The 19115-nt window shown below is 41.2% G+C and overlaps 1 protein-coding gene across 2 annotated transcripts in view; it reads left to right on the top strand.

Moving 5' to 3' along the window:
- The window catches only part of ATRN (attractin), a 148755-nt gene that overhangs the window by 30567 nt on the left and 99073 nt on the right, over positions 1-19115 (top strand). For both annotated transcript variants that reach the window (XM_059133815.1, XM_059133813.1), the window contains exons 2-4: positions 6906-6989; positions 11388-11501; positions 17447-17575. In XM_059133815.1, coding sequence (XP_058989798.1) covers positions 6906-6989; positions 11388-11501; positions 17447-17575 — 327 coding nt within the window. The remainder of the gene's footprint in view (positions 1-6905; positions 6990-11387; positions 11502-17446; positions 17576-19115) is intronic.

The following is a 19115-nucleotide window of genomic DNA, read 5'->3' on the forward strand; positions in this document are numbered from 1 at the left end:
TCTGCCTTCTGTTCCCGTCATGGTCCCCAGTCCTGGGATCAAGCTTTATGCTCAGTGGGGAGCCTGCCTCTGCCTGCCATACACCCCTGCCCCCTGCTGCTTGTGCTCCCTCTCTCTCCCTAGCAAAAATAAAGAAAATATTTTTCTTTTCTTTTTTTTCTTTCTTCCTTCCTTCCTTTCTTTCTTTCTTTCTTTCCTTTTTTTTTTTTTAAAGAAAGAGGTATCAACTATTTCAAAGGCTCATATACCTTAACTAAGGGATTTTGGGGGGCTGGGGAAGTTAGGATTAAAGCTAACTAGCTGAAATGGGGTAAGAAATTAGTAGGTTAGAGAGTTGTCAGTGAGAGTAGATAATTCTCAAGACTTGCTGTAAAAGCACAGAAGTGATAATAGCACAAGTGGAACCTAAGGTGAAGGAAGTTTATTATTTTATTTTTTAAAAAAGATTTTATTTATTTATTAGGCAGAGAGGCAGGCAGAGAGAGAGGGGGAAGCAGGCTCCCTGCTGAGCAGAGATTCCCCCGAGGGGCTCGATCCCAGGATCCTGGGATCATGACCTGAGTTTAAGGCAGAGGCTTTAACCCACTGAGCCACTCAGGTGCCCCAAAAGTTTATTTTTTAAGAAGGAAATCTGAAAGCTCATCTCATGCTGATCCAGTAGATAGAAGTGTGGGGTTGGGGTTGGAATCAGGTTTGTTCTGCTGGTACCCTTGATTGAGTAGAGAATTCTGGACCCAGGTAGAGGATTTAACCCTAGATGAATTTAGATAGTTTATACATTGTAACCAGGGGAAAGCACATGCATTTAGTAATGGGAAGAAAATGTAGTTCTCCTAATTTATTTCTTCTTCTACAACTATCCACTTAGTGTCATTAAGATGCCAGGCACGCTTCTAGGCACTGGAAATAGAGAACAAAAGAGACAAAAATCTTTACCGTTATGAAGTTTACATTCCACTGGGGGAAAATACACATGAAATGAGTAAAGGGATCCACTGATCAGCAGTTGAAATTGGAAAGAGGGAAGAGGATTTGGGAAGTTGAAAGATATTAATGCATAAAAGTGAGCTGGCCAGGAAAATGGAAGGATTGTTGTCTTATAGTGCTTAGAACCTATTTGAGATGTGTGTTTATAAATGTGAAGTGAGACCAGTCAGCACAACGTTGTGTCTCTAGTTTTAGCCAGCTACTTGGTTGCACATACAGAGTAAGCAGAGTTGGGTTCAACCAGGTTTAGAGTTTTGTTGTATGTGTTAACTTCAACTTGCTAAGATGCCATTGAATGTAAAGTACACCTTTATCTTGCGTACCACTAAGAAAGAAAAACCACTTCCTTTAAACTGTGACATGCCATTGACTTTAATAGTATATCTTGATTTCTGAACTATTAGGGGAAGAGGCTCCATCACAGAATTGGCAAAATTTGTGGTTGGGGTGGTTTTACTTGAAAGCAACAGAAAATCCAAACATAAATGGATTTTAGCCAAGAGGGATATGAGGAACATGGCAGCCTGATAAGAACATGACAGCCTCGGTGAGTCTTGCTTCCCTGGCTCTCACAACTGCAAGCACTTTGCTTTTCTTGAACCAGCTTGCTGGGGGGACCTATAGGAAACTCTAGGATCTAGGATCTGTTGTGATCCTCCCAGACAGAGAACTGGTGTATAGCCGGGCCAGTGTAGCAAGGGACAGAGACCGTAAAGCTTCAGATCCTGGATGGTGTGATATAGTAGATCTTCCTCACGGCCACAAGGTCAATATGTTGCTAAATCGATGGGGAGAATCTCACCAGAGCTTGAGACAAGGGGATTACTGGGAGAACCTGGAAGCAGCAAAGATTCATTCCTTGATGATGGAAGTGTAAGATGGTGTAACCACTTAGGAAGCAATTATGGCAGTTTCTTTAAATCTGATTTATCAATTTTGATCCAGTGATTTCACTTTTACTTATTTATCCAAGAGGAGTGTCCACACACATCCACACAAAGGCTTGTACACTAGTGTTCTTAGCAGCTTTATTCATGTAACTATGTAATCCAAGTGTCCATCAGCAGGAGAATGAATAAACAAGCTGTGGTATATTCATGCAGTAGAATGCTACTCAGCAATGGGACGGAACCAACTACTGATACACATCATACTGAGAAGCATCAGGCTGATCAAAAGAAGCAAGGCACAAGAGTGTCTCTGTACGCTTTTATTAAATCATATTGTATAAAACTGGTCTCTAGTGATGGAAATAAGATCAGTGTTCAGAGAGATTAACTGCAAAGTGGCATGAAGGAACTTTTGGGGGTAACAGACCTGTCTTATGTGCTGTTTGGGAGGGTTCCACATGTATATACACTTGTCACAACTTAAGAAATTGTACATTTAAGATGCCATTTGTATATAAATTGCTCCTCTCTAAGATTGATTTAAAATTTTGGTTGGAAGGAAGCAAATCGGTATAGCAGTCACACGAAATGTGAAAAATTATATTATGCTGGTAAAACTGTCAGGCTAGGTTAAGAAACAAAACCTAAACCATGTCCTGTTTAGAAAAAAGAAACTTTTGAAAATTTGATGAGGAAATATGAAAAATAAAGAATTGAATAAAGATCTGTGGCCCAGGAAGACAACAACAAAAAATCAGTAATTATAATAATAGATAAGATGAAACCTGAACATCAAACTATATAAACGGTTATTATCATGATAAAGGGGAGAGTTTATGACAGTCTAAAAGTTACAAACTTATTTGGCTAAATAGCTAAATAAGGCAAAAATAACATGGTAAATGTGTCATGGTGTGGGATTTCAATACACCTTTCTCAGAAATAGGTCTAGTAGGTAACGGGAGAATATGAGGGAGTTGAATAGTGCATTCAGTAAACTGAATTACACATGAATCAGTACTGGTTCACATTCCTACGATAGATTGCCTTTTTTTTTGTTTTTTGTTTTTTAATGTCTGAGGAACTTTGATCAAAGTTTAACGATGTCCAACACACTTGACCACAAAGAAAAGCTAAACAGGTGAGAAAAGTTGAGGTTTGTGGGTTGTTTTTTTTTTAAATAGGCCACTTTGCTTGGTAATAATACCAATATACTTTAATAATAATTAAAAAGAAATAATAATAAGGTGGCTCCTTTGAAACCTGCCTCCTATGGAGGGTTCCCCTATTTTCCCTGTATGTTTGTAGTGCAGAATCACCCCCAGTGTATTCTTGAATTGGAAACTTGGTAGAAGCAAGGAGTTACTAATTCTCTGTATCTGGTTTCCTATTGTTGAAGAGTCTTTCTGTTTCAATCAGATGCCTTTGTGTGACTGCTGGTGAAGTGAGCACAGGCAGTACCAGTGTGTGTACCTGCATCACCAGTGATAATATAAAACTTGACCTGAAAGTGTAGTTGATACTCCTGACCTTCCCCTTTCAATAAACACTCTACTGGCCATTCACTAGAACACAGAGAATTTCACGTTAACAATGTAAAAGAAACAAGAATATCTAATATGGGGGGTAGGGAGGGGACATGGAGAAGAGCATGCTCTCACGTCCTGCTCGTGCAAATGTAAATTGTTACAGCCATTTTGGAAGTAATTTGGCAGCTTGGCTAACAATTAAAATTCATCTTCCTTTGGCCCAGTAATCCTCCTCCTAAGATTCTATTCTTAGAAATTAAAGCACAAGTAAGGCCATATGTATAGAGATATTTATTGCAGCAATGTGCATAATGCCAGCTGACTGAAAACAAAATGAATGTTATTAGGAGAAAGGCAGAAAAAAATGCTATCCCAGTAGGTTAGAAGATAATGCTCCATGGAAAAAATGAATGGGGACTCATACCTGTTTTATTAAAACTCCCAGAGTTTTGTTGGCGTGAGAAAAAGGAAGATGCGGAAAAGTTTGCATAATTGTGTAGCCAAACATTAATTGAAGAGAGCTGTGCATATATCATGGGCTCATAAGTATGAAGAAAACTAGTTAAGAATGCTTACGAGGTGGTTAAATGTTTATCTTAGTGTAGGGTGGTTGGGAGTACTTGGGGAGAGAAGTTACAAAGGGAGAATTGTCCTTCAGTTGACAAAAGGCTATCTGTGATCGTAACTATTCGTTATTTGTAAAATTATATAAATGCTAGATTTAAAGATACTCAGTGAATATTTAAAATTAAAACGATCTATTTCTTTTCTAAAAGTGGTGCTGATTTGCCAAGGCCTGAGTATGTCTATGTATATGAAATACATAGAAACTCTTGGGAGCAAAACAAGCATAGTAAAAAACCAGGAAACTTTCTGAGCTAGAAGGGCCTAAATTGTGTCCACACACACATACACAATGAACCAGTAACCAGTGGGAACTGTATTAGCCCATAAACCTGGAGAGGCCTCTGTGGTTGTTGGTTGGTACTGCTCTTCATGGACCTTTGCATTTCTTTGGTTTATCATTCTTGGTGTTGGCTTTGTGTTCAACCCCGTAGCATGATGGCTGTGTTGCTGAGATGGACTTTGGGGCACAAATTGCACCTATGAGAGGCACCTATGGGGCACCTATGAGAGGAAGGGGCAGGAAGCAGAATTGGGTAAAGGAAGAAGTTGAACTTCAATTCAGGCCTGACAAAGGGGAGCTTATAGAGCAAAGGATTGTGTATCAGAGTTGTTTAGTGTTGGATTGAAATGTTCCAGCCTTTCTACCCTCTCTGGTTTGAGCTGCCCTGGGCAAGGCATGACTTGGGGCAAGGCACCTCCTGAAGAAACTGACACTGGGAGGCTGCCTGTTGATGAGACAGTAAATCCTTCTTCAAAAGGGAGATTCATGTGATATATCTCCGTGTCTACCACAGTGTCTTTCTTAAGAATGAAAAAATAGTGCCTGGAAGCTCTCCATCAAGACTTGCCCTCACATCCAAGTATTAGATTACATGCTGTGACAGAGACTGGCAGTGACCTTTTTGGCCTCTGTCCCCTTTGCTAGTAAAGGGAATCCTGATTTTTCATTGAGTACACGGTCATCTGGAATAATGGCTACATTTCCCAGCCTCCCTCTCCATTTAGATATGTCAGTAACTTTTGGCTGAGGGGATGTAAGTTGAATTGTCCTATTTGACTTAGAGGGAGGAGATGTGCATCTTGTTTTCTTTTCCTTCCTGCTGGGTAGAATGTGGGAATAAAAGCTGGAGTGGAGCAGCTGTCTTGGATTATTAGGTGGAAGCCACATGTTGAGGATGACAGGGCAACAAGGTAGAAGAGCATTAGGTCCCTTTCTATAACCTATTGGTTATAGAATTCCCTTATGTGCTCTGTATTTCTTTGGACTTTATATCTTGGTTAAGCCATTACAATTTACATTTTTCTGTCAGTTGGGCTAGAACCTAATCTTAACTGATACACATTTCTAGTCAGTTGTTGGCAGGGAACACACAACACCATGATTGGCTCAGACTAACAATTTGGGGGTAAAATGGATATTGGGAACAAGTCATGGAGATATCAATATCCAGGTAAGTATGGCAGAGGGAGAGAAGGGGAAAGAAGCCAAGGGATTTGCAGGTGATGATAATTGTGATGGATCATGGAATCTTAACTAAGTAAGGGGAAAGTCAAGTGTGTGGGTTGTGAGTGATGAACAGGAAGAAATCAGTGGATTGGAGTTCCCCATAGGACTGATGACTTCCTGGAAAAGGGGAAATGAATTTGAGACAAAAGATATGGTGGTCATAGCATAGGATGCCTAAAATGAAGATTTTGGTGCTTTTGCTCTTACAAATAATGGCGGGGCCCAGAGGAGTGGATGGCTTATGTGGAGTGGAGGAAAAGACCGTTAATGGTAAAGTTAAGAAATGGAGAGCTGGAGTTCTGATTGAAACATCTTGAATGTTGATGTAGTTGAATGGAAGGCAGTGAGCTAGATGCTAGTATCAGTGGGTGAGAAGGAGTAACTGGGATGCCAGTAGTTAACTCAGAAAGTAGGGGAAGCAGATCCAGAGGAGAACATCTATTTCAGAAAGGCTGACACTGGTGATGGAAGAGGGAGGAAAAATCATCTAGAAACAGCAGTGAGGAAGGAAATAACATCCTTCTTAAATATTAAAAAGTTATATATAGTAAAAGATAACAGACACAAAATATAAAGAAAAAAGTAAACTGAGAAAATATATTTATAGTGTATTTAAAATGCAGATGGGAGCTCCTTAATATAAAAAGAGCTCCTAAACATTAATTTGAAAAAGACAACTTGGTGGCAGAGTGGGCGCAGAATATGGAATTTTAATTCACAAAGGAGGAAATGCAAATGACCAAAACATATGAGAAGATATTCAAGCTTCAGGGTTAGTAGCAGTCCAAACATTAATGAGATATGAGGATATGCCTATCATATTGGCAAGACCTAAAAATACTGACAAACTTCAGACTTGGCAGGAGTGAGGGAAGACGGGTTCTGGAGGACACTGCTCATGGTGTGTGGTAGATTGCTTTCAGAAGAAGGTGAGTGTGATGGGTCCATTGTGTGTTGTAGCTTGATGTGCTTGCCCATCTCAGTTGTGTTCCCCACAGTGTTACTGTATTAGATACAGTTGTACCTGTAACTGTGTGATCTTACTTTTTAAAAACCAACTGATATTTATAAGTAAGTTCTTGTAGCCATTTTCATGGTACAAAGTATGGATTTCTTGTTGCAGCTAGAAAGATTTAGGTATGTTTTTGTTTATTCCTGTTAGTTTTAGTGTATTTGTACCCCCTTTTCTTAAGTTTATGGCAAGTATTCTTTTCACCCAGATTAGTATAGTCTAACTATCCAGTGATTCTCTTCTGGTTATGCATTAATATACCACTATGTTTAACTTTTAAGAAAGATATTGATATGTGAAATTTTGATGGACCTAAGTGTTTTTTTGTTTTTTTTTTTTAATTTGCCTTACAGACTAACTGGATCTTCTGGGTTTGTGACAGATGGACCTGGAAATTATAAATATAAAACGAAGTGCACATGGCTCATTGAAGGACAGTAAGTAGTAATGCCTGTTTTATTTTCCAAGCTCAGTGTGGCATTACTTTTTTTTATAAGCAAAATTAACAATCTGTAAAATAAAGTATTTAAAATGTATTTTATTTGATAACTTTTCATCTGACAAGTGAATTTATTTTTCTTAATCTTCATTGTTAATCTGAAAAAAGTTTTGTGTCGATTTAAAGCTGTGAATGAATTGTTCATACCAGAAATTTGTATATTCAATTATAATCGTTAAAACTTGAATATTTGAAATGGTTTGCTTAAAGCAGTAGACAATTACAGTATTATAACATTTTTGTAACTGCCTATTTTTATTGTGGGCAGGAAAATAAAAATAACTGTTACTGTTCAAATGGCTTCTTCTCTGGGCCTCCTATACCCTCCAGCTCTTGCCTTTTCCTTCTTCTCTCGTGGCTTTTTTTTTTTTTTTAAAGTAGGATCCATGCTGGACATGGAGCCCAGTGTGCGGCTTGAGCTCGTGACTCTGAGATCAAGACCTGAGCCAGAATCAAGAATCAGTTACTTATTTGTCTGAGCCACCCAGGCACCTCTCTTTATGGAAGATCTTTAAAGCAACGTTTCTCAAACTTTGTGGTCTTAGGACCCCTTTACGTTCTTAAATTTTGAGATTTCCAAATAATTTTTGTTTGTATGGATTATATCTATGTTTATTATTATTATTATAAATTAATATCAAAGAAATTCTTCATTAAATCATTTAAAAACCTACTACATGTCAGCCCATGTGACATTTCTATGAAAAAATAAACCCTATATTTTTAAAAAAATCAGTGAAAAGAATGGTATTGTTTTACATTTTTATAAATTTCTTCTGTGGCTCAATAGAAGATAGCTAGATTATTATATTTTCTTCTGCATTCACTTTGTTACAGTAAGTTATTGTGGATGAAGTATGTGAAGAAAATTAGTCTTGAATATGTAGTAGAAAAAGGAAGGAGATTTTGATAACCCTTTTAAATAATTTTGGATGGTTTCTTGATACACCATCAAACATCAAAGCTTGACAAGTGGTAATTTCTTTAAAGTGAATTGCAGTGTGGAATCTGAAACAGTGTTCAATGTTCATGAACTTCGGTAACTTAAGTTAAAATCTGTTGGTTTTCTTATGCTCTGGAATGGCTCTTTAACCCTTGGATGGTTCTGTAACAGAACATATGGGTTATTTGGAAACTCGTAGTTTTCTGAATTATGCAGATCGTTTAAATTTTGATATATTTCATGACATAACATGAAAAGAAATCACTTGGTTAATGTCACCATTAATCTCATTGGAAAGTTCGAAGCACCGGGAAGTTGCATCTGGGTGGCAGATGCAAATATTCCATAACTCTAATTATTGCTTGAAAGCTTACATTTTATCTTTGGCACCAAATACTGTCAGTTGTTTTCTTTGAAGTGACAGACTTGCTTTGTTCATTTTTTTTCAAAAAGTATCTAGCAGATATACAAGTCTGAGTAACCATAGTTTGTTAGTTCTTTTTTTTTTTTTTTTAAGATTTTATTTATTTATTTGACAGAGATCACAAGTAGGCAGAGAGGTAGGTAGAAAGAGAGGTAGAAGCAGGCTCCCTGCTGAGCAGAGATCCTGATACGGGGCTGGATCCCAGGACCCTGGGATCATGACCTGAGCTGAAGGCAGAGGCTTTAAACCACTGAACCACCCAGGTACCCTGTTAGTTGTTCTTCTAAGTAAAAATGATAGATGGCGTTCTGGGAAAAAGAGCAATTGGTTCAGCTCACCACCCAAATGATTGCAAGAGTGATTTTCCTTGAGACCACTGTCCTGTGCTGGGCTGTAGAAGTGCTTTGTTCGTACTTCCTGTCCTGTCCTGTTAAATATTCAAAAGTTGTATACTCGTGGTTCAAGACAATGACATTAATCATTTTTACCGCTTAATATAGATACCCTTACACAAAACCCATTTTTCCTTTTTCTGTGAGTGTGTAGTGGTGAAGAATAACAGGGATTACTGGTCCTGGGACGCCTGGGTGGCTCAGTTGGTTAAGCAGCTGCCTTCGGCTCAGGTCATGATCCCAGCATCCTGGGATCGAGTCCCGCATCGGGCTCCTTGCTCAGCGGGGAGCCTGCTTCTCCCTCTGCCTCTGCCTGTCATTCTGTCTGCCTGTGCTCGCTCTCTCTGCCCCCCCATCTCTGATAAATAAATAAAATCTTTAAAAAAAAACAAAAAAACAAAAAAAAAACAGGGATTACTGGTCCAGTTTGGTGCTTCTGCCTCGCTCTGTCCCAAGGTGCTGGCAGTATCTTTCTCCCCACATCGCTCCGCACCTAGTAAATACCAACATGCTGATAAAGGCACGTGATATTTTAGGATTATCCTGAACATAGATTTGACCTCCTAGACTGCCTCAAAGAGTCTCAGGGCCCCTCCCAGCATCGCGAGGCCCACAGCTCCAGAACTGCTGCTTTAAGGAGTTGTTTGCCTCTATGCTTTCTGTCAGTTCATTCCGATCTGACGTCCTTCTGTAGCAGTCCTCTGAAGGTGCTCCTGGTTGGTCCTCCTCAGCCTAAGGGGTGCTCCTGTTTGGTCCTCCTCAGCCTAAGGAAAACCTTTAACTCCTCTTTCCCCTTATCCCCATATTCAGCCTGTCAGTAAGTTCTGCCCGTTTTCCCTCTAGAATGCCTTCCCAGTCCATCTACCTTCTCCTTTTCATCTTCATCTCTGCCATTGCAAGACACCAACCATCCTGTCTTTCCTGGGCCACCGTGATAGCCTTGAAATTGGCCTCCCGGCTTTTGCTGTTGCACCTTGCCCATCTCTCACTTCTCATCTCGTGTGGTGTCCTCTGTTTTCTATGTTGCAGACACACTGATTTTTTTCATGTTGCTTGGACACATCAACCTCTTTCTCACTTGGATTTAAGACTGTACTGTTCCCTGTGTCCGAAACATGGTTCCCTATCTGTCTCACATGGCTTATCTCTTGTTCTCAAATCTTCTAGAGGTTTCTGGGGGTAATTCCCTACCACCTGTTGTACACATCACATTCCTTTCATGTCTTCACAAGAGCCATCATCAGATGAGTTAACTTGTTTATGAACTTACTTAGTTGTTTGCTTAGAGATGTTAGCTAGATGAGTGTGGAGTAGAGGGAAGGCCTAAGGCTGGAGACATATAATTGGGCATCGCCAGGATATAAACAGTGTTGATATTACCAAGAGGTTTTTGAGTGGAGTGTTTGGGTGGAAGCCAGGTTTGAGAGCAAAGAGGGTGAGTGGGATGTGAGGAAACAGAGAAAGCAAAGTCTTGTGTGGAGCTTCACTGTCTTCAGCAGAGAGAGATAATAGCTGGAAGGAGAGTTGAGATTTGACATTTTTATGTTTTGTTATTTTTGGTAAAATACGTGATACTTAAAGAGATTAAAATGAGGATGTGGAAAGTTCCAGATGAGAGAAACATGTGGGGTGGTTGAAAGATGGACAGAGGAGTGGGTGGATGTATCTGTTTTGGAAAATGGGGAATTGGGAGATTTTTGTCTGGGTGCTGAGCTTAAGCAGGGAGGTGGCACCAAATGGTTTGAAATAGTAATTGGGAGTGAGCAGCAGTTGTGGAGAAGGAGAGAGAGAATGAGTAGTGGCATTGCTGGCAGAATTGAAGTACCAGTTGGAAGTTGGTAAGCTGTGACCTGTCCTGAAACCAGCCTACCTAGTGGTCTTGAGGACCTCTAGAGGACCAGTGATAGGCTTAGTTTTCTTGGCATTTAATCTCAGTCAAAGAGGATAACTGGTGTCCTCTATACCAGGCCTTGGCCAGGTAGTTGTATGGAAAGGCAGAAGGGTAGGCAAGTATAGAGAACTGGCAGTTGTGTTTGTGAAATGACGTGGTGTGGAATCTGAAGTTGGGTAAGGAAGGAAGTGCAGAAACGGAAGGACTAATGGGTTGGTTCACGACCTGTTTAAAAACAGCCACTGTAGGGGCGCCTGGGTGGCTCAGTGGGTTAAGCCTCTGCCTTTGGCTTGGGGTCCTGAGATTGAGCCCTACGTCCAGCTCTCTGCTCAGTGGGGAGCCTGCTTCCTCCTCTCTCTCTGCTTGCCTCTCTGCCTGCTTGTGATCTCTGTCAAATAAATAAATAAATATCTTAAAAAACAAACAAACAAAAAACAGCCACTGTACAGACTGTAAGGCCCAGAGAGGCATAGGTCAGGGTGATTTTGTTTACCATCGTGTGCTTCGTGGTCTCTTGCACACAGTAAGTAGGAAATAAATCTTCGACATATGAAGGAATGTCATTTATCTACTATTCATTTCTTCTCTCCCTGTAAGTTCTTTAAAAATCGATCTTTCTCCAGTTTCTTCTCAAATGTTTTATAGTTATGATGATTATTATAAACTGCCTCTCTTGTTCTTTTCAGGCCAAATAGAATAATGAGACTCCGTTTCAATCATTTTGCTACAGAGTGTAGTTGGGACCATTTATATGTTTATGATGGAGACTCAATTTATGCACCACTAGTTGCTGCCTTTAGGTAAGTTTCGTCACATAAGTAATAGTTAATCATTATTTGATTTCTGAATTCAGACTTACCTCCTAGATTGCAAACTCTTATGGTCACTTACCACCTTTATTTCATGGAGAAGGTGCTAGTTCTGGAGTCCTCTGTCACTTGTGCTCTAGGCCTGACTTGGTTTCCTGTAGCCACTGGGTAAGTTTCGGGGCTGAGTATTGGACCTCTTGTTTCAGTTTCCTCATCTATAAAATTATGGCAGTCGTATCAAGTTTACTCACTTCTTGTGGTGGTGGTGCAGTTTACATTTAAAAAATGTTTTGTGAGTAATACATTGGATATTATTTCTGTGAAAAATTTGGATCATGAACCAGTCACCTTGATCCTTGGGGTCCTCATCACGTAGGCCTTTCAGGAATTATTTGTTGAATTCGATCAAGTGTGTGTGTGTGTGTATTTGTGTATATGCATTAATATGGCTGAGGAGGACTTTTTGGAAGAATACACAGAAAATGAAGAGTAACCTGTGGGAAGAGAGGAAAATGCCGATTATGGTTTTTTTTTTGGACAAGTGTATTCTTGATTAGTAGTTAAATGAAACAGCTTAACAATAACTATGTGGAGTGTTCTCTGTTGTTTTGGCATTTTCGTTTTTATTAACAGTAAGTAGCTTTGTTGTTTATTATGTTTTTGACTACATGGGAATTCCAAACCATCCATTTTTCTTCCTTTTACTTGATAGAGAATTTATAAAATGTATTTTTCCATATATAGCTATAGAGAGCCATAGCTGTCATTTTTTTCATCTGCAGCTGACTTTCTGGATTTCTTCTGACATTTTATTTCCCTGACGTTAAAAAGATATCAATTTAACAAATATATTTTGTATTCCTCACGTGGGGTTAGTCTTGACGTTTCATATCAGTGAAGAGGTAACAGAGAATAAACAGTACACAGGTGCCCAAGGACACAGGAAATCAGGGGACTAATGTGCCTTGATATTTCCTCCACTTCCTTCGGCTTAGAATTCTCTCCATCGTATCTTTAAACTAAGAACCAAGGTCATTTTCTGGGTTTCAGAGGTTCACTAGTAGAGCCAAAGAATAGGGTAGATAGGCCATGCTAAGCAGTAAAATGTCATCATCCAAGTGTGGGGAGTACATACTTTTATGCCAGAATTTGAGGCATACCTTGGGTTATGTTAAGAGGCACCCCAAACTCCAATAAGCATGAAAACTGTCTATAATAGGATGTTTCCATGATAACACTTGCTGGGAGTTCTGGGGGTTCACTCAACACTGAGTTCATGACTCAGAATTCCTGGAGTCCCTATTATGTGCCGGGCACTCTGACTCAGCTTGCCAGTGGCCCTTGTGGGAACTTCAGCCAAGCAGGTGCATCGCCTTGTGGCTCCCCTGGACTGTATAGCTGATGAGCACACATGTGAAGCAACAGCAGCAACACAGCAAGCAGGAGGCTGTAATTTTTCAGGTCAGTGACTTCTGAGAGAAGGCAAAGTATATGTACAAATAACTGGAAGGGTTTTATGGTTCTCTATAAAAGCTCATTAACTAATAATATAAATTAACACATGGATTATTTTAAAATTTAAACTAATAACATATTTAGTTTGAAGTTTCTGAAATAACAGTGAACAAATATGTGTTTGAAAATTGAAATTTGCCTGCAACATGAAACCCCTAGAAGCAGTGATGTGCAGAACACCTTGAAAACCACTGTTGAAGCCATGAGGGCACTGGCACAAGATGGGGGCTGAGGAGGGCTGTTGGGTCAGGAGAGCTTTGGGAGGAAGAATCAACCCCATGGTGACCTGCAGGCAGAGGAGGAGGCCGAATGGTGGGAGCCTGTGGGCACAAGGCCCAGCTAATGAGAACCCGTGGGATTCCGAAGGTGGGGACTGTGGGTGTCATTTCTGCCCAAGTCTCTCTGTCAACTCGGAGCAAATCAACATGCTCTAGTTCTCAGTTTCTGCTGCCTCGGGTCCCAGTGCTCTACTGTGCTTTCTCTGAACTCCAAAGTCCCATTTGATTCTGAACTGGCTGATGGCCTTTATCTTTGACATATTGAAGTTCTGAATAAAATTTGTGTATCAGACCAGGTTCCGTTAGCAGACAGATCTGAGAGCCGCGGGGGCGGCAGGATTCTTCCAGCTCTACCACATTCTGTCTGTGGGACACCGACTTTCACAGATGTGTCAACAGAGCACCTCTGTGAACAGCCCTTCTGCTAGGGGCTGTCGCAGAGTGGGGAGTGGTAGTGGAGTGGGGAGAAGAGATTTCTCTTCTGAGAACTTTCTTCATCAGAACATTATTCTTTGGAGAGTTGGTGGTTTTTTCTGGCCGGGGGGAGGCATCTATTGATAGGGCAATTGTTGAGACTGTGACAGAGAGCTATTAGAAGAGCTTCATGAGAACAGGAATCCATCAGTTGTCTGGCACTCTGCTGACCCAGCCGTGGTCAGACCATGGCACACAGAGAAGCCGTCAAAGGCAGGTACCTCGCAGGTTCGTGGATCTTTCCACCAGGACCTAACCCTAACCCCAGCCCCGTCGCCAGACTCTGAGCTTGAACTTGAAGAATCTGGCTTCCCTTCCCCATCTCCCTGCACCCGGGGGGCATCTCATCTTGCAAGGAGACAGGTGTGTCAAATCTAGGGTTACCAGGAAGCTCGACTGGTGTAGTTGGTGAAGGCAGGGTGTGCCCCAGGTGTGTTCAGAGAACCCAATTCTGCCTGGCACCATTCTACTGAATTAAGAAAATATCTTTGAACGGTGGTTTTCAAAAATTGTTCTGAACAGTGGTTTAAAATATAAGATTATACTGAACCCCAGGGCAGGCAGTTCTTGATTGGCTCAAGCTGAACATGTGGCTGCCCCCTAAGCCTTGGTTGAGTGTATTTATCTACCTGGGGGTAGGAGAGGAGGAGGGAGGTGGGAGGCAGCTCGAGGTGACAGTTGAATGGCACGCCTGCAGCATCGCTTTCTCACCCACGCACTTTCCATTGCCTTGTGTGCTGGGCCAAGGCTGTTTGTATTTATTTACCCTGTAGAAGTTTATTTTTGTCATAAACGGCTTGTTTTATTTTCACTGGGAGAAAGTGGCACATTCCAAAGCTGTCACAATGTCAGGTTTTCAAAGTGAAAAGAAGCCAGTGCCTGAGTTTCTCTGACAGTGAGGAAGCTGACCCCCTTTCTCCAGCATCACGTTTATCTGGTGCACGCAGCCCTCCACCCCTGCCGTGTGACTCTGCCCTTCCTCCCTCCGCCCAGCCTACTGTTCTGTCCCGCACACTTAAATGTCCCCACCATATGAGTAATAAACACCATGAGCCATCACTTACTGAGCACCTGCTAGTGTGAGGCGGTGTTTCAGGACTTATGTGCTGTAATAGTTTGTTATATCGCTGCGAGGCAGGCAGGATTTCCTCCTGTGCACTTTGAGGACACTGAGGTTCCCAGATGTCTGTGACATGCCCAGGCATGTGGATTGAGGATTGGTGTTCCCATCTCTGGTCCTGACGCTCATGCTAGGAGAAGAGTGTGGGTTTTCTGCATGTGATGAAGCCCCCAGTCATTCCTGAGGCAGTATTTCTTCTGGGAAGATTACTTCCAACATACCTGTTTCGAGGTGGCCCTCTAACAGGTACGTCCCTGCTCAGCATTTCAAGGGGTTTTGGTACATGAAATTGATGAAAGCATGATCACAGTTGAAACCTTCATGTAGGTCTCTAACAAAGGCCACCTTTCCCGAGAGACCTTCTCTAGCTGCCCCTTTCTAAAGTAGCACCTTTTGTTCTTTCACTGTTTTATTCTTAGCATTTATCTCTGCCTGGTGTTACATACACACACCTGTGTGTTGGGGCGGGGGTGGGGGTATATCTAGGCTCACTTGTCATTTCCCTGATGTGAATTTCATGGAGGCAGGGAGTTCTTCACTGCCATGTTTCTGGTACCTAGAACTGTGGCTCACATGCAGCATCAGTAAATATTGGTTAGCTGACTACACAGTGCAAAATACTTCTCTGTTTTGTAAACTTGGAGCACCTTCGGAGTTCTCGAGTTCCTAGAATTCTGTCTTTATATTTACAATCTTACTGAATGAAAATCCCATCCCTTCCTCCTCATTTCCTGCTTCTATATTCTTCCAATTAATTATTTTTATATGCAGTTACCTAAATATGTGTAAATGTACACATATGCTAGGCCCATTGTTTTGCAGCTTGTTTTTTCCTCTACTTACTGGAATGCCTTGTCGAGCTCCTTGTTAGTTCTACAGACTTACAGATACAGAATGATTCGTCATCTGACTCCCTGCAGATTCGTATTTAGGTGGTTGTCTTCTTCCTCTTTATTTTTTTTTTTTTTGAAGATTTTATTTATTTATTTGACACGAAGAGACACAGTGAGAGAGGGAACACAAGCAGGGAGAGTGGGAGAGGGAGAAGCAGGCTTCCCGCTGAGTAGGGAGCCCAATCCGGGGCTCAATCCCAGGACCCTGGGATCATGACCTGAGCTGAAGGCAGATGCTTAACGACTGAGCCACCCGTGCGCCTCCTCCTCCTCCTTTTTTATTAAGTAATCACTATGCTCAACGTGGAGCTTAACTCATGACCCCTAGATCAAGAGTCACATGCCCTACCAGCTGAGCCAGCCAGGTGCCCCTAGGTGATTTTCAAGCTTTTGCCAGTCTGAATAGTGCTACAGTGAGGACTGTTGTATATTTGTGTTTGTGTACATGAACAGGTAGTAGTTCTACAAAGAACTTAGAATTGCTAGGTCACAGTGAATGACTGTCGAAGACTGTCATAGGGCCTGATGGGGAGTTTATGTGGTGTGTGCTATAGGAAAGCAAGGAGACTAGTGTGGCTGGGGTTGAGTGAGTGAAGGGAAGAGAGTAATAGATGAGATGTTTGTTCGTTGGATGGGGCTGTGTGTGTGGAGCAGATTGCATAGGACCTGGTAAGGATTCAGGTTTACACTGAACGTAGTGGTGGTGATAGTGCATTGATAATCGGGCAGAAGATGTGCACATTGAAGAAATGCAGAAGGCAAGTAAACATTCAATAAATGATTAACTTCAGGAGTGTAAAAGAAACTCAAAACCACAATATAAAACAATTACTTTTTACTTATTAAATTACCAAAGCTAATATAGGAGGTAATCCTTCCTATTGGCAAGTGAGGTAGGCTGGACCTTTCCATTCTCATATTGATGAGATTTCAAGTTGACATATTGCTTCTGGAAAGCAAGTTGGTTTTATGGATCAAGAGGTTTAAAGCCATCCTTTAGACCCTTTGACTTGATAATTTTTAATGCTCTCTAGACACCCACCAAATATCTTGTGTGTTGGACGCTGAATGAGAGGGGGATTGCTTATGATGTATTACTTATAAAATAGAATATAAGATGTTATATGGTATTGATTAGGCAAAGAAAGTACATCAGAATAATAGTGTTAAGATTGTGATTCTGACAAATAAAGCAATACAAATATTAAAAAAAAAAGATTGTGGGTGTTTATCAAGTTCATTTATAATTTTACTCTTCATACTTTCCAGTAGTTTATATTTGACATTCATCAACTCATAAAGTTTGTTACTGTGATTTTGAAGGTTTACTGAGTTTCTTGAAGAGGAATTAGAAATAGTTTTATATACCAAAAAAAAAAAAAAAAAGAATAGGGTCATTGATTGCAAATCTTTTTAGAAATATAAGCCAGGATAAAGGAGGGCCTGGTGAAAGATTCAGATCTGTTCCTCAGAGAGTTCAGAACTGGATCCAGACTGATCGGGTGGCAGTATGTGTTTATCACAAGAATTTGCCCCTCTTCCTCAAAGTGTTTTTAAAAAAATTCTAAGATGAATTCCAGGTTTGAATTTGTGTGCCGCCATGTGATATGCCTGGTGACCATGCTTCCCTTTGTAAGAAATGTGTTTTTGTTTCAGTGGCCTCATCGTCCCGGAGAGAGATGGCAACGAGACTGTCCCTGAGGTGGTTACCACATCAGGTTATGCCCTGCTGCATTTTTTTAGTGATGCTGCTTATAATTTGACTGGATTTAATATCACTTACAAGTAAGATATTTAAGTCTAATCGTTGTGATTTTATTCAGACACTGTATTTAACAGTAATAACAACTAACATGTATCGAGGGCTGACAGTGTGCCAGACATTGCACTAAGCGGTATGCGTGGATTTTCTCGTCTAAAGTTCTTTTAAAAACTCAGTGAAATACGGCACTGTGTTTTTCACTCATTCTATAATGGAGGAAACTGGTGGGAAGCTGTGAAATACATTGTCAAAAAGATCTGGGACCACAGTTGCAACCCAGGTCTTGCCTTTGAGCTTCTTCTGGAAAAGAGGGGCATTTTTCTGCTGCTGGATGAAAACACTGGGGCTTCTTGCTAAGTGCAGTTTAACAGACATTAGTCATTCTTATGTGCTCAGTTGTTGGCCCACTGATGAGGACTTAGCTGAGATTACAGAGGAAGTGTAGAGAAACAGACCTAGACAGCTTTGGGAATTTGTCATGATAGGAGAGAGGCTGACTTTTGTCTTTTCATATTTTACTCTTAAGAAATGTTTGTTTTCCTAAGTCTTTAAACCCATAAAGCTCCCTAAGCAAGGGCTCTGTAACAGAGAGTGTCTTTGGCGCAAGGAGCCCAAGATACTATGTGTTGTTTTTTTTTTTAACTTAAAAAAAATTTTTTTTTATTCATTTATTGGACAGAGATCACAAGTAGGCAGAGAGGCAGGCAGAGAGAGAGGAAGGGAAGTAGGCTCCCTGCTGAGCAGAGAGCCTGATGTGGGGCTTGATCCTAGGACTCTGGGATCATGACCTGAGCCAAAGGCAAAGGCTTTAACCCACTGAGCCACGCAGGTGCCCCTGCTATGTGATTTTTTTTTACAGAATAAGTTTGCCAACTCCTGGCAGCGGCAGGAAGCTCCATGTATATATAACCTTTATGCTGGATTTTTTATCTGCCTGTTTTCTCAGGGTCTCCGGATTCTTTCAGATCTCTTTAGACCGATCTCTGTCTTGCTTGGTACACTCATTTAGCTTTTCAGGTGCCCAAGGTTTGTGACTTGGCAGCCTGGCCATTGTATCACAGTACTAGCAAGCTGATTTTTCATGAGCCAGGCAGACATAAAGGCTGGGTAAAGAGGAAAGACTGATGAGTCTGGTTGGGTACATGTGAGATGTCTAAGCAGGACATTGATATTCAGATCCAGGGCCCAGAAGAGCCAGGGGTTTTCATCTGGGAATCACTGGCACATGGACAGTAACTGGCTTATGGAGCGTGTGCACAGTGAGGAGAAAGGCAGTAGAGGCAGCTAAGGGGTAGAGGAATGCCTGTGGGCTGTGTTGTTACAGAAGCTCAGAAAAGAAAGTTTTAAGGAGGGAACTGACAGCTATGAGGTTGAGTAAGCAGAGGGGGCCCTAGGTGACCCTAGCTGGGGAGGGTGGAGTCAGGGGCCTGGGAGAGGCACAATTCAGAATGGAAGGTTAGAGAGTCACAGCATTGAGAGTGGGACACTCTGGGAGGAAGGAAGTTCAGATCTGAAGGGAAGAGTAAAGGCTTAGGCTGGTACTTTTCGAACTTCACATGCACA

The sequence above is a fragment of the Mustela lutreola genome, chromosome 9, assembly GCF_030435805.1.
Source record: "Mustela lutreola isolate mMusLut2 chromosome 9, mMusLut2.pri, whole genome shotgun sequence".
Lineage (NCBI taxonomy): Eukaryota > Metazoa > Chordata > Mammalia > Carnivora > Mustelidae > Mustela > Mustela lutreola.